Below are 12,411 nucleotides of genomic sequence, written 5' to 3' on the forward strand. Positions count from 1 at the left end.
CTTACAGGTTGTGCAGAATGCTATGGCTAGAGTTCTGAGGGGTGTTGGGTAGTTCTCCAAAGACAAGCAGGCCAATATTCTCACTGATGGGTGACGTCACGTCGGCCCGGAGGACTTTCCAGCAAAGTCCATGACAAAACTAAAAATGTCCCCCGTCGCGCGGGCGGATGCAGTGCGCATGCGCGCGTCCACTTTCCCGCCCGCCGCGCGGGCACATTCCTCAGTTTTTTCTTCTCCGCGTCTGAGGTGACACGGAGCTCGACCTTCGTCTTTGTGTTCCTCCTGTGCCCGGAGGTGAAGAAAGAAGAAAAAAGCGAAGTATCCTTTTTTAGTTATCTTAGATTTTTCTCGTTGTTTAAGTTTCCTTTCTTTTAGACTGCGATTTTATTTAAATCGCTCGGTCGGGTATTTTTCCCGTTTTTTCTTTTGTTTTCTTGTGTCATCTTTTTATAGACACAATCGCGTCTTTTAATTTGGCAGGGACAATTTTTCCCGAGATGTCAACGAAGACGCCCAGCGGCTTCAAGCCTTGTGCCCGCTGCCATCGGGCCATCTCTGGCACTGATACACACTCGTGGTGTATTCAGTGCCTTGGGCTGGATCACCGCTCGGAGAGTTGTAAATTGTGTCTCGCCATGAAGAAGCGGACACTGCTCTCTCGAGACGCCCAGAGAGAAAAGATTTTTGGGCCCGGTGCTTCGGCGTCTGCGCCGCCGTCGACGTCGTCTGTCGGCGCCCTCCAAATCGGCGCCGGTGAAGTCGGTGCCGTTGAGGATGATGTCTTCGAGGCCGGTGTCGTCGAGGTCGACGTCGAAGGAGGCGTCGGCAACGGGAGACAGGGGACAGGCTGCCATTAGACCGATGCACGCTGGGAGCAGTGATGCATCGAGTGGGTCTCCACCCGCCTCGGCGCCTCCTGCTGTGCAGGCCCCCCGGGACCGTCCTGCGTCGGACCCGGCCCCGAGGAGACGTGTGGATTCCACGTCCTCCTCTCCGGTGCCGAGGAGTCTCGACGACATGCGTCGGGCGAAGGCCAAGAAGCATCGTCGTCGATCTCCTTCGAGACACGGCACCGGGAGCTCCGGGTCATCGATACACTCGATACCCGAGAAGCATCGGTGCCGAGAGGATCACTCTCCCTCTATTACTGAGGTTCCGACGCGTGGGGTCGCTGGCAGCCGAGTCCCCACTCCCCAACCTCAGCAGACTCTGCCTCCGACACCTCAACCGACCCCGCAGCCTCTTCCGACACCAGCTCTGGATGAGCGTATGCAGGCCATGTTCCCATTTTTCATGGACATGATGCAGCAGTGGCAGTCGGCATCGAGGTTGTTGGTACCGACGGCGTCGACGGGGCCGGTGTCGATGCTTTCAGAGGCACCGGTGCCGACGGCGTCGAAGGTGTCGACATTACCGATGCCGGATGTTTCTGCATCAGGCCTTCAGCCTGTGGTGAGGTCTGTCTCACCGGTGCCGCCTCCGGTGCCGGTGTCTTTGACTTCCCGAGTTGACTCTCCCGAGGCATCGGAGCAGGAAGCTTCCCCGGAGCCTCAGGGACCATCAACTTCTCGGCACCATCATAGAGGCCGTCAAGCCTCTTCGTCGAGACGGGCTCAGATTCGGGCGGCTCTGTCTGAGCTTTTAGCCCCATCTGATGATACCTCATCTGAGGATGATGAAGGAGTGCATGGGGAGTTCTCTGGCGAGGATTCTCAAGGTATTCCATCTGACTCCACTCCCTCGCCACAAAGGCAGCTGTCTCCTCCCGAGAGCTTGTCTTTTTCATCTTTTGTTCGGGAGATGTCTGAGGCCATCCCCTTCCCCGTGGAAATTGTGGACGAGCCCAGAGCCAAAATGCTTGAGGTTCTGGACTATCCATCTCCACCTTCATCTTCTGCCACAGTTCCTTTTCATGAGACTCTTAAGGAACTTATGCTGAGGAACTGGGAGAAGCCTTTTTCTAGTCCAACCGTCCCTAAAAAAGTTGAGTCCCAATATCGGATCCACGGGGAACCCAGTCTCATGCAGACCCAATTGCCTCATGATTCAGCGGTGGTGGATTCCGCTCTCAGAAGGGCCAAGAGTTCCAGGAATTTCTCCTCGGCGCCCCCGGGGCGAGAATTTGCAACTCTGGACTCTTTTGGGAGGAAGGCGTATCAGGCTGGTCTGCTCGCTACCAAAATCCAGTCATACCAACTCTTCACGAGTGTGCATTTACGGAACTCTGTGAGGCAACTTGAGAGTTTAGTAGATACACTCCCTGAGGAGAAAGCTGAACCCTTTCGCCAAGTGATCAGGCAGCAGAAGGCGTGTCGCAAGTTCCTGTCCAGGGGCATTTTTGACACTTGCGATGTGGTATCTCGCTTTTCCGCTCAAGGTATAGCGATGCGCAGGCTCTCATGGCTGCGTGCCTCTAACCTGGAGGAAAGAACTCAGCGGAAGATAGCAGATATCCCATGCCGGGGGGATCACCTTTTTGGAGAGAAGGTTGAAGAGATGATTGATCATCTCTACCAGCGTGATAACGCTATGGACTCTCTCTCCCGCCGGGCGCCTTCTGCAACCACTTCCACTGCTAGGAAGTTTTTTAAGGGAAAAAGAAGTGCTCCCTACGTTTCTAGAAATCGTAGGTACACTCCTAATTCCCGTCAGCCGGTTCAGGCTCGACCCCAGCCCGCTCGCTCTCGTCAGCAGCGGGCACCGAAGCAGCCCCCTGCAGCTCCCCAGCAAAAACCAGGGACGGGTTTTTGACTGGCTCCAGCAGAGCATAGCCGAAGTCAAAGTGCTTGTACCGGACGATCTGCCGGTCGGAGGGAGGTTAAAATTTTTTCACCAAAGGTGGCCTCTCTTAACCTCCGATCGGTGGGTTCTTCAAATAGTCCGGTGCGGGTACACCCTCAATTTGATTTCCAAACCTCCAAATTGCCCACCAGGAGCTCAATCTTTCAGCTCCTACCACAGGCAGGTACTTGCAGAGGAACTCTCCGCCCTTCTCAGCGCCAATGCGGTCGAGCCCGTACCACCAGGGCAAGAAGGGCTGGGATTCTATTCCAGGTACTTCCTTGTGGAAAAGAAAACAGGGGGGATGCGTCCCATCCTAGACCTAAGGGCCCTGAACAAATATCTGGTCAAAGAAAAGTTCAGGATGCTTTCCCTGGGCACTCTTCTTCCCATGATTCAGGAAAACGATTGGCTATGCTCTCTGGACTTGAAGGATGCTTACACTCACATATCGATACTTCCAGCCCACAGGAAGTATCTTCGATTTCGGCTGGGATCACAGCACTTTCAGTACTGTGTTTTGCCTTTTGGCTTGGCGTCTGCACCCAGGGTTTTTACAAAGTGCCTGGCAGTTGTGGCAGCGTCGCTACGCAGACTGGGAGTGCATGTGTTCCCTTATCTGGACGATTGGCTGGTGAAGAACACCTCCCCGCAAGAAACTTTGCAGTCCATGCGGATGACTATTCAGGTGCTAGAGATGCTGGGCTTTGTCATCAATTACCCCAAGTCCCATCTCGTCCCAGTTCAACAATTGGAATTCATAGGAGCTCTGTTGTGCACACAGACAGCTTGTGCTTATCTCCCAGGACCCAGAGCAGACAGACTTCTGTCTCTGGTTTCCAAAGTACAAGCATCTCAGCAGGTCACAGCTCGGCAGATGTTGAGATTGCTTGGCCACATGGCCTCCACAGTTCATGTGACACCCATGGCACGTCTACACATGAGATCGGCTCAATGGACCCTAGCTTCTCAGTGGTTTCAGGCCACAGGGAATCTAGAGGATGTTGTCCGGCTGTCCACCAATTTTCGCAATTCCCTCACTTGGTGGACCATTCGATCCAATCTGGTCTTGGGGCGCCCATTCCAAATTCCTCAGCCTCAAAAAGTGCTGACGACGGATGCATCCCTCCTCGGGTGGGGAGCGCATGTAGATGGGCTTCACACTCAAGGAGCTTGGTCTCTTCAGGAGAAGCATCTCCAGATCAACCTCCTGGAATTGCGAGCGATCTGGAACGCTCTGAAGGCCTTCAGAGATCGGCTAGCCAACAAAATTGTTCTCATTCAGACAGACAATCAAGTGGCGATGTATTATACCAACAAGCAAGGGGGTACGGGATCTCGTCCTCTGTGCCAGGAGGCCGTGCAGATGTGGCTATGGGCCTATCAAAACGGAATGTTTCTTCAAGCCACTTATCTAGCCGGTGTAAACAACGGTCTGGCCGACAGGCTGAGCAGAGTTATGCGGCCTCACGAGTGGTCCTTGAACATGACTATTGCCAAAAAGATCTTTCGAGTTTGGGGAACTCCATCGATAGATCTTTTTGCTTCCCAGGACACTCACAAGGTTCCTCAATTCTGTTCCAGACTCCAGGCCCACGGCAGACTAGCGTCGGATGCCTTCCTCCTTTTTTGGGGGACAGGACTCCTGTATGCTTATCCTCCCATCCCTTTAGTGGGGAAGACTCTCCTGAAACTCAAGCAGGACCACGGAACCATGATTCTGATAGCGCCTTTTTGGCCCCGCCAGATATGGTTTCCCCTTCTTCTGGAACTTTCGTCAGAAGAGCCATGGAGATTGGACTGTTTTCCGACCCTCATTACTCAGAACGAGGGGGCGCTTCTACATCCCAACCTCCGGTCTCTAGCTCTCACGGCCTGGATGTTGCGAGCATAGAGGTTGCCTCCTTTGGTCTCTCTGAGGGTGTCTCCAGAGTTCTGTTTGCTTCCAGGAAAGATTCCACACATAAGTGTTACTCTTTTAAATGGAGGAGGTTTGCTGTCTGGTGTGACAGCAACGGTCTAGATCCTTTCTCTTGTCCTGCACAGACCTTGCTTGAGTACCTTCTGCATTTATCCGAGTCTGGTCTTAAGACTAACTCGGTCAAGGTTCATCTTAGCGCAATCAGTGCTTATCATTCACATGTTGATGGCTTGCCGATTTCTGGACAGCCTTTAGTCATGCGTTTCATGAGAGGTTTGTTTTTGTCAAAGCCCCCTATCAAACCTCCTCCAGTGCCATGGGATCTCAATGTCGTTCTCACCCAGCTGATGACAACTCCTTTCGAGCCACTGGATTCCTGTCATCTGAAGTACTTGACCTTGAAGGTCATTTTCTTGGTGGCTGTTACTTCAGCTCGTAGGGTCAGTGAGCTTCAAGCCCTGGTAGTTCATGCACCATTCCTTGTCTTTCATCATGACAGAGTAGTCCTCCGCACGCACCCAAAGTTTCTACCGAAGGTGGTGTCGGAGTTCCATCTGAACCAGTCAATTGTCTTGCCAACATTTTTTCCTCCTCCTCACATGAGCCCGGGCGAAAGCAAGTTGCACACTTTGGACTGTAAAAGAGCACTGGCCTGTTACGTGGAGCGGACACGCCCCTTCAGAAAGTCCGCCCATCTGTTTGTTTCTTTTAATCCCAACAAGAGGGGAGTTGCTGTCGGAAAACGCACCATCTCTAATTGGCTAGCGGATTGCATTTCCTTCTCTTACGCCCAAGCTGGGCTGACTTTGGATGGCCATGTCACGGCTCATAATGTTAGAGCCATGGCGGCGTCACTGGCTCATCTAAAGTCAGCCACCATAGAAGAGATTTGCAAAGCTGCAACGTGGGCTTCGATCCACACATTCACATCACATTACTGCCTTCAGCAGCATAGCCGACGCGACAGTCGGTTTGGGCAGTCGGTGCTGCAGAGTCTGTTTGGGGTTTAGAATCCAACTCCACCCCCCTAGGCCCATTTTATTCTGTTCCAGGCTGCACTCTCAGTTAGTTGAATTTGGTTTCAGGTCAATTTTGTTTTTTGTCCTCGCCGTTGCGGGACCCAATTGACCATTCTTTGTTGTGTTGAGTGAGCCTGGGGGCTAGGGATACCCCATCAGTGAGAATATTGGCCTGCTTGTCTTTGGAGAAAGAGTAGTTACTCACCTGTAACAGGTGTTTTCCGAAGACAGCAGGCAATATATTCTCACAACCCTCCCACCTCCCCTTTGGAGTTGTATTCCTCTAATTCTTGTAATTAACTGAGGAATGTGCCCGCGCGGCGGGCGGGAAAGTGGACGCGCGCATGCGCACTGCATCCGCCCGCGCGACGGGGGACATTTTTAGTTTTGTCATGGACTTTGCTGGAAAGTCCTCCGGGCCGACGTGACGTCACCCATCAGTGAGAATATATTGCCTGCTGTCTTCGGAGAACACCTGTTACAGGTGAGTAACTACTCTATATGAACATATCAAACCCATTTTGAAATCATTATGCTGGTTACCTGTTGATGCTAGGATTAGGTTTAAAATCCAGCTTCTAGTGTTTAAAATCTTGATGAGAATGGTTTCAAAGATATTAACAGCCAGTTGGCATGTGTACCGCCCATCAAGAAGTTTGAGATCTACTCAACAAATGTATTTAGAAGTTCCCTCATTTAAGGTTATAAGGTTGAATGAATATGGAACAACTATTTTTTATGTGGCTGGACCAATGTTATGGAACAGTTTACCTTTGGAACTCAGGAAACTTTAAATAAATACTAAAGTTTTATTTTTTTAAACTTTAATCTTTATTTCAAAATAGCATCCAAACATATTATTGAATAACAGGAAATAGCGAAATAACATGAAAAAACATAAAACAAACTTTGACAAATTAGTCCACCTGGATCAAGATAAGGAAATACAAAGGACCCACAAATATATAAAATGAGTGGTTGAAATTCAACTACAGCAGCCAGCAAGCACATGATTTTGTCCCAGGTTTATCCCACATCCAACCTCCTTGGCTTCAAGAAAATTAAGAAGCTGTTTGGGTTCAAACAACAAAAAAATAAAAACACTCAAAATGTAAACATCTACAGTGAAACTTCAAAAGGAATACCGCTCCCAGAGCAAGAGTTCTCAGTTTTAAAAACAAGAATTATTTTCTTTCCATTGCATATCCCTAGAAAAATTGGGAAATGTGCAGGAAATCCCATAAACAGCGTAGACTTATAACAAAATATAAAATGCAGGTAGCAAAAGAGGGTTCAAAAGTACACCAACAGCAAAAAAGAAGCACAAATGGGCTTTCAAGAGTGGACAAACCAGAGAACAGCAGGCATTATATATCGATTGTGAATAAGTGACAGAGGAGGAGAGGACCTCAGACCAGTGACACTTTTTTAATCAATAAGATTATATCAATGTGGCCACAAACATGTAATCACTGGTCCTCTGCCAACCTCCTACCTCAATATTCATTTGTGTGCTTCTAGTATCTGTTAGTGTTAAATAACACTACCATATTCAAAGATAACAATCATCACAACTACTTAGCTTGTTGCTGCTCCAACCAGGGGCTCCCCAACGGTCCCATTTCACCACTGGGGCTTCGTCAGGAGAAGAGCACCCTACAGCGCCAAGCTGTGATAAATACCCGGCAGGTCAGTGAAACCGCCGACAAAATGTGCGCGGAACAATAGAGAGTTCTTTAATTAGATAGACCCAACATGGGCCGTGTTTCGGTGAAACTAGGCCTGCCTCAGGGTTCAAAAATGAATGCAGCAAAAGCAAAGAAAATGTGACAAAGTCCTTCAAACAGCACTGCTAAGCAGAATGGAACAAATCATACAAATGCCACAGTGCCTGCTCCAACACGGAAACCACATAGATGCAATTTGTTGGTCTTGCTGCTGATCATGGTTCCAATCTTGAAGGTCCATTTGTGTTTTTTGTTTTTTTTTTTTGCTGAAACTATAAATGCAAAATGTTATTTCTATCTATCTCAAGAGCAAAATTAACAATTGGAGTTATACACTCTATAATTACTTCCAATGAGCTTTCAAAAAATTTAGTGAGATTCATTACTCAATGTGTTCCTTCGCCTCTGATCTTCTTATTCCAGATATATAATAGGCATTTACTGTTGGTGGAAGGTTGTCCTCTGGAACCCAAGGATCTCCTTAACCCTTTAAGTTCCCGTAATAAGCCATATGGGAACAGATTGATGGGAACATTGGACACTAAAGGGTTTAAAATACTTTTTCAGCATATCAAAAGTGACTTTGGAAATTTAATAAGATTTAAATTGTTTTCCCTCAGTTGGGTCTCAAGGTACTCCATTTTCTTTTCTTTAATCAAAACATTCCCCAAGTTCTGGCAACCTTCCAACCTCTGTTCTGTAGCCAAGATTCTGGAAGCTTGTTCCAGCTCCTGAGCGTGATTCACCATATCTTTCTTATTTGAGCTGAAAACCTTACCATCACAGTGTGCAGGCCCTGTATAGTGTTCCTGCTGATCTCACCAAGCTATGAATGTCACCTCCTGAAGCTACTACCTCATCAGCAGCTTCAAACTTCTGACTATCAGGGTGTAGACACAGCGGCTGGCACTCCTCCAAGGCTGGGGCTCAGGAGAAAGACTTTCTGATCCAAGCTTCCATGCCCTCCAACACCGCGGGAAATGCTTCCAGGTCTCAGCGGAGCTAGTTGCTGATCAGGGCTGTAAGACGCCCCTTTGATGCTTTGGTTAGCTGTTGCCCCTGAAGCTGCAAGTTGAACTTTAGTACTCTGAGCTACACAGCTCTCCAGTATTGCCGGGGCTGGAGGTACGACCCGAAGCTTAACCTTTCTCTTCCTCTTGAGAACAAACACAAGGAGATTCTTGGTAGGCTGAAAAAATGCTAAGTGCACAGAGCCCAGAGCAGCACAACCACCTCCAATGCCATCTTGATCCCCTTTCATACTAAATTTTAAGAATTTACAAGCATTTTGCTTTTTTCTGGCATTTATGAAGTTACCAATCTCCCCACTCCTTTCAGAGTTTATTTCATTGTTGACTTTCCTGGAAGCTTTTGGATCATGGTTCTCAATCTAGTAGAAGAATTACTTATTACCTTATTTCAAGCTTGCTTCAGAATAAACTACTATACTTGGAGAAAATTCAAGGATTTTGAATCATGCTGATTCTCCCTAGCTTTTCCAAGGAATTTGTCATCTTGAAAGCACTTTTATTTGTGCAGGCCTTTGATTAATAGGTGCCTTGTTGTCTGCAGCATGATGCTTATCAGTTTGTCATGATTTACAGGAGATTTTGTTTGTTTTGTTATGCAATTTGATACGCTGTAGGTTTTATTTTGTACCCTGCCTAGAGTTGTAAGGTAAAGCGGGTTATTTTATTTATTTATTACATTTGTACCCCACTCTTTCCCACATACAGCAGGTCCAGTGCGGCTTACATAGTAAAAGAAAGCATCTTACATGGTAAAGAATACATATTTTAAATGTTTCTTTTAAATTACTCCCCTCACCACCACCAATAAGGTACAGTCAGTGAGACCCTTCTGTTCCAGAGTTACTATCATATATATTCTCCTTGTATAATGTGTTCCAAGTTTTGGATCGTGTTTCACCATGATGGAAATATTCTGTTAGGATTCATAGGGCTTCTGAGCTTCACTAGGAACTGGACATTTTTCTCCTTGGCAACCTGAAAATGTTGTATCCTCAGCTCTTGCATCATGCTGCTTTTCAGCATAGTGGCATACCAAAAATCCTCTAAGACTAAGGACAAGATCAGCATTCCTTACCTATCTCACTAAAACTCTGCCACCTACCAACAGAATCCAGTCATCACACCTTCCTCTTATACAAAACATTGAAACAGAATTCGTTCAGTTCTTTTTTTAAAGAATAGTAGTCTATAGTAGGGAAAAAGCATCGTACGTGCCCTTTTCAGTCAAATTCTTGTACCATCACAGGACGCTAGTCTAGTCAAGACCGAATAGGAATCAAATTGTGTAGAGTACAGTAGAAATACAGATTAACAAATATTGAGTCCTTCAGTTGAGTATTGCTGAAGATTTAAAATTCTGTCTGAGGTCTTTAATATCCAACCTATACAATATCTGAGGCCCCCGATACTTTCCCACAAGGTGTTTAAGGTATTCTAAAATGATTAAGGGAATGGAACTACTCTGATACGAGGAAAGGCTAAAGAGGTTACGGCACATCAGCTTGGAGAAGAGAAGGCTTGGGAAATACGACAGATGTCTATAAAATTCTGGAATGGAACAGGTAAATGTGAATCGATTGTTTACCGTTTCATAAAGTACAAAAATGAGGGGACACTCAATGAACCACTCAAACATAAGCTATAGATAATTACAGTAGTAAAAATATTCAAACAATACAAAGTATGGCATAGTATGTTACGTTACAATGTCAACACACTAAAACATTTTAATAGACAGTATAAGGTGTAAGCAAAGATGGAATATATGGATAGATAAGATAGAGTGAGTAACAGGAGTAAGAAAATAAGGCGACTAACTTAAGAAAGTTGCACATGAGGTCAGAAAGGTGCTTGAATATTCTTAGCTAGGGTAGGAGTGGATATACAAAGCAAGGAAAGCTTCATTACATGGTAATCTTCATAATCATCCCACAGTGTGTGAGGGCATATACTCTGTTCAGTAGGAAAATCTCAACCATAAGGATGAAAATAAAATACAACAAAGCCGTATGTTTAATCCCCTTCCCTCACTATAGGCTGGACTTACTAAGCTTAAATCACGTAGCTGTATGGCTGGCTATCCATAGTTAGGCAGAATGTTTTCACTTCTCCCTGGCACTGTCCAAATATGTCACAGAAAATTGATGGATAGGGCACTTGTCGGAATAGCGGCAGCCACTATATGGATAAATGCTTTTGTGTATCTGACCCATTCTTTTTATTCCTGTTCACAACTAGCTTATTACTAGCAGTTGTCCTGTGAAATTTGGAGTCTTTGCATGTCATTCAAATATCCGCTTTTTCACATATTTCACAGTATCCCTTAAAAATACCTCACTCCAAACTATATGCACCTGTGTGAATTTTGGCTTCCCCCCCCCAAAAAAATGCTTAGCTCCCCTATAAGGCTGCTTTTAGGGTCAGAGAAGTTGGCAGGCATGGGAATTGCTTTTCTCTTATGGTTTGCATAGAATAATACACTTTTGTTTGTCTTTTCCAGGAACAGAAGAAAAACAGAAAGCCAAAAGGTTTAAGCTGCGTCGGGTTCACAAACAGCTGACCTCCTTCTGACCATATTGAAGACTTGGAAGCACGAATTCTAAAGGTTACCTGGACTCAAAATGCCAAGGGCTACCAGCAACTAGCTTTAGACCTAAACACCCTAAAGCCTGAACACAGTGCTCATGTAGGCAAATAACACTCTGAGCTTTGAGCAAAGTCTGTTCTGGTTAACACTCTCCATACTCCTTAGCACAGCAGGCCTCGTCCCATTGCACGACTCCTCTTCAAACCAATTTGTCATGTGCTCTTTATTTACTGTATGAAAACTTAGGATTTCAGGAGCAAACAGTTAACGGTCTTTATCTTTTGGGGGGGGGGGGGGAATTAAAAAAAAAAAAAAAAAAAAAAGCAGCTTTCAGACAACCTTATATATCGCTGCATAGATTTTTACTATATTTTTCCTTGTTTTCATCCTCCTGCCTAAAGTTATTATTTGTATTTTGTGGTGGTGCTTGCTAGAAAACTTCAAAGTGATATCAGTAAAAGAACATAGCTGTAAAGAAACGTTACCTTCCCGGTTTGAGTTTTATTTTGAAATTTATTATTCCTTGTTAAGAAAAATACATCTTAACTTCTGTGTATCAGTGTAAACAGCCAGGTTGCACTGATGGAATAAAACCTTTTGCATTGTTTTGTTTTCTTTAGTTACTCTGATAGCTGAGTTTTGTTTTGTTTTGTTTTGCAAGGCTGGTTTCTAGCCCCTTTGCAAGATGGCTTGTGGATTGAAAGGTTATTTGAAAGGTGAGTATTGCACCCAACTCAGCTGTTGTGAAAGGGATTTGGTTCCAGTGCCAGGATGGATGCTGCAGCGACAGTGCTTCTGGCCAATGTTTCCTCTAAGGAGTGGCCTGGTGTGTGCAAATGTTTTTTCTCTCGTATGAGCAACAAGTGTTAAAAGCATCAATTTTTCAGCACCAGTAGCAGTTCATCGCTATAGATAGCACAAAAAAAAAATTTTTTTTTGAGAGCAATGCTCCTAAAACATGAGCAATCACTCGTGCTCTGCTTAGAGGGAATATTGCTTCCGGCCCCTAGTTATCAGCCTTTCTTCCACAGACTTGGGCAATATGATTAGAGGGGATTCAGGTTTAAAGGTAGGTTCTAATTCTAATGTGATGTCCCACTCTTCTTAAAATCAAGCGGTTTACAAGAAATGTGCTAAAAAAAAAAACCCCCACAGAATGTTGTTACCCTAGTATAAATGCTTAACAAGAATTCAAGGATGCAGCATCATGGTGAATCACCATCTCTGGTTTTTTTTTTGTTTGCTAAACCTGTACATTTGCTATGTGCAGCTGGTGGCATTATGATCTTTAAAAGGAGCTTTAAAAACTTCCCAGAGGCTGAGTGCAGGGATTGGTTAGTGGCCT

At 45.9% G+C, this 12,411-nt stretch overlaps 1 protein-coding gene across 1 annotated transcript in view; it reads left to right on the forward strand.

Annotated features, from left to right (window-relative positions):
• Positions 1-11,685, forward strand: part of LOC115475441 (nucleolar protein 7-like) — a 51,379-nt gene extending 39,694 nt beyond the window's left edge. Inside the window, exon 8 of the mRNA XM_030211159.1 lies at positions 10,980-11,685. Coding sequence (XP_030067019.1) covers positions 10,980-11,050 — 71 coding nt within the window. The 3' untranslated portion in view covers positions 11,051-11,685. The remainder of the gene's footprint in view (positions 1-10,979) is intronic.
• The last annotated feature ends 726 nt before the right edge of the window (positions 11,686-12,411 follow it).

This window comes from Microcaecilia unicolor, chromosome 1, assembly GCF_901765095.1.
Source record: "Microcaecilia unicolor chromosome 1, aMicUni1.1, whole genome shotgun sequence".
Classification (NCBI taxonomy): domain Eukaryota; kingdom Metazoa; phylum Chordata; class Amphibia; order Gymnophiona; family Siphonopidae; genus Microcaecilia; species Microcaecilia unicolor.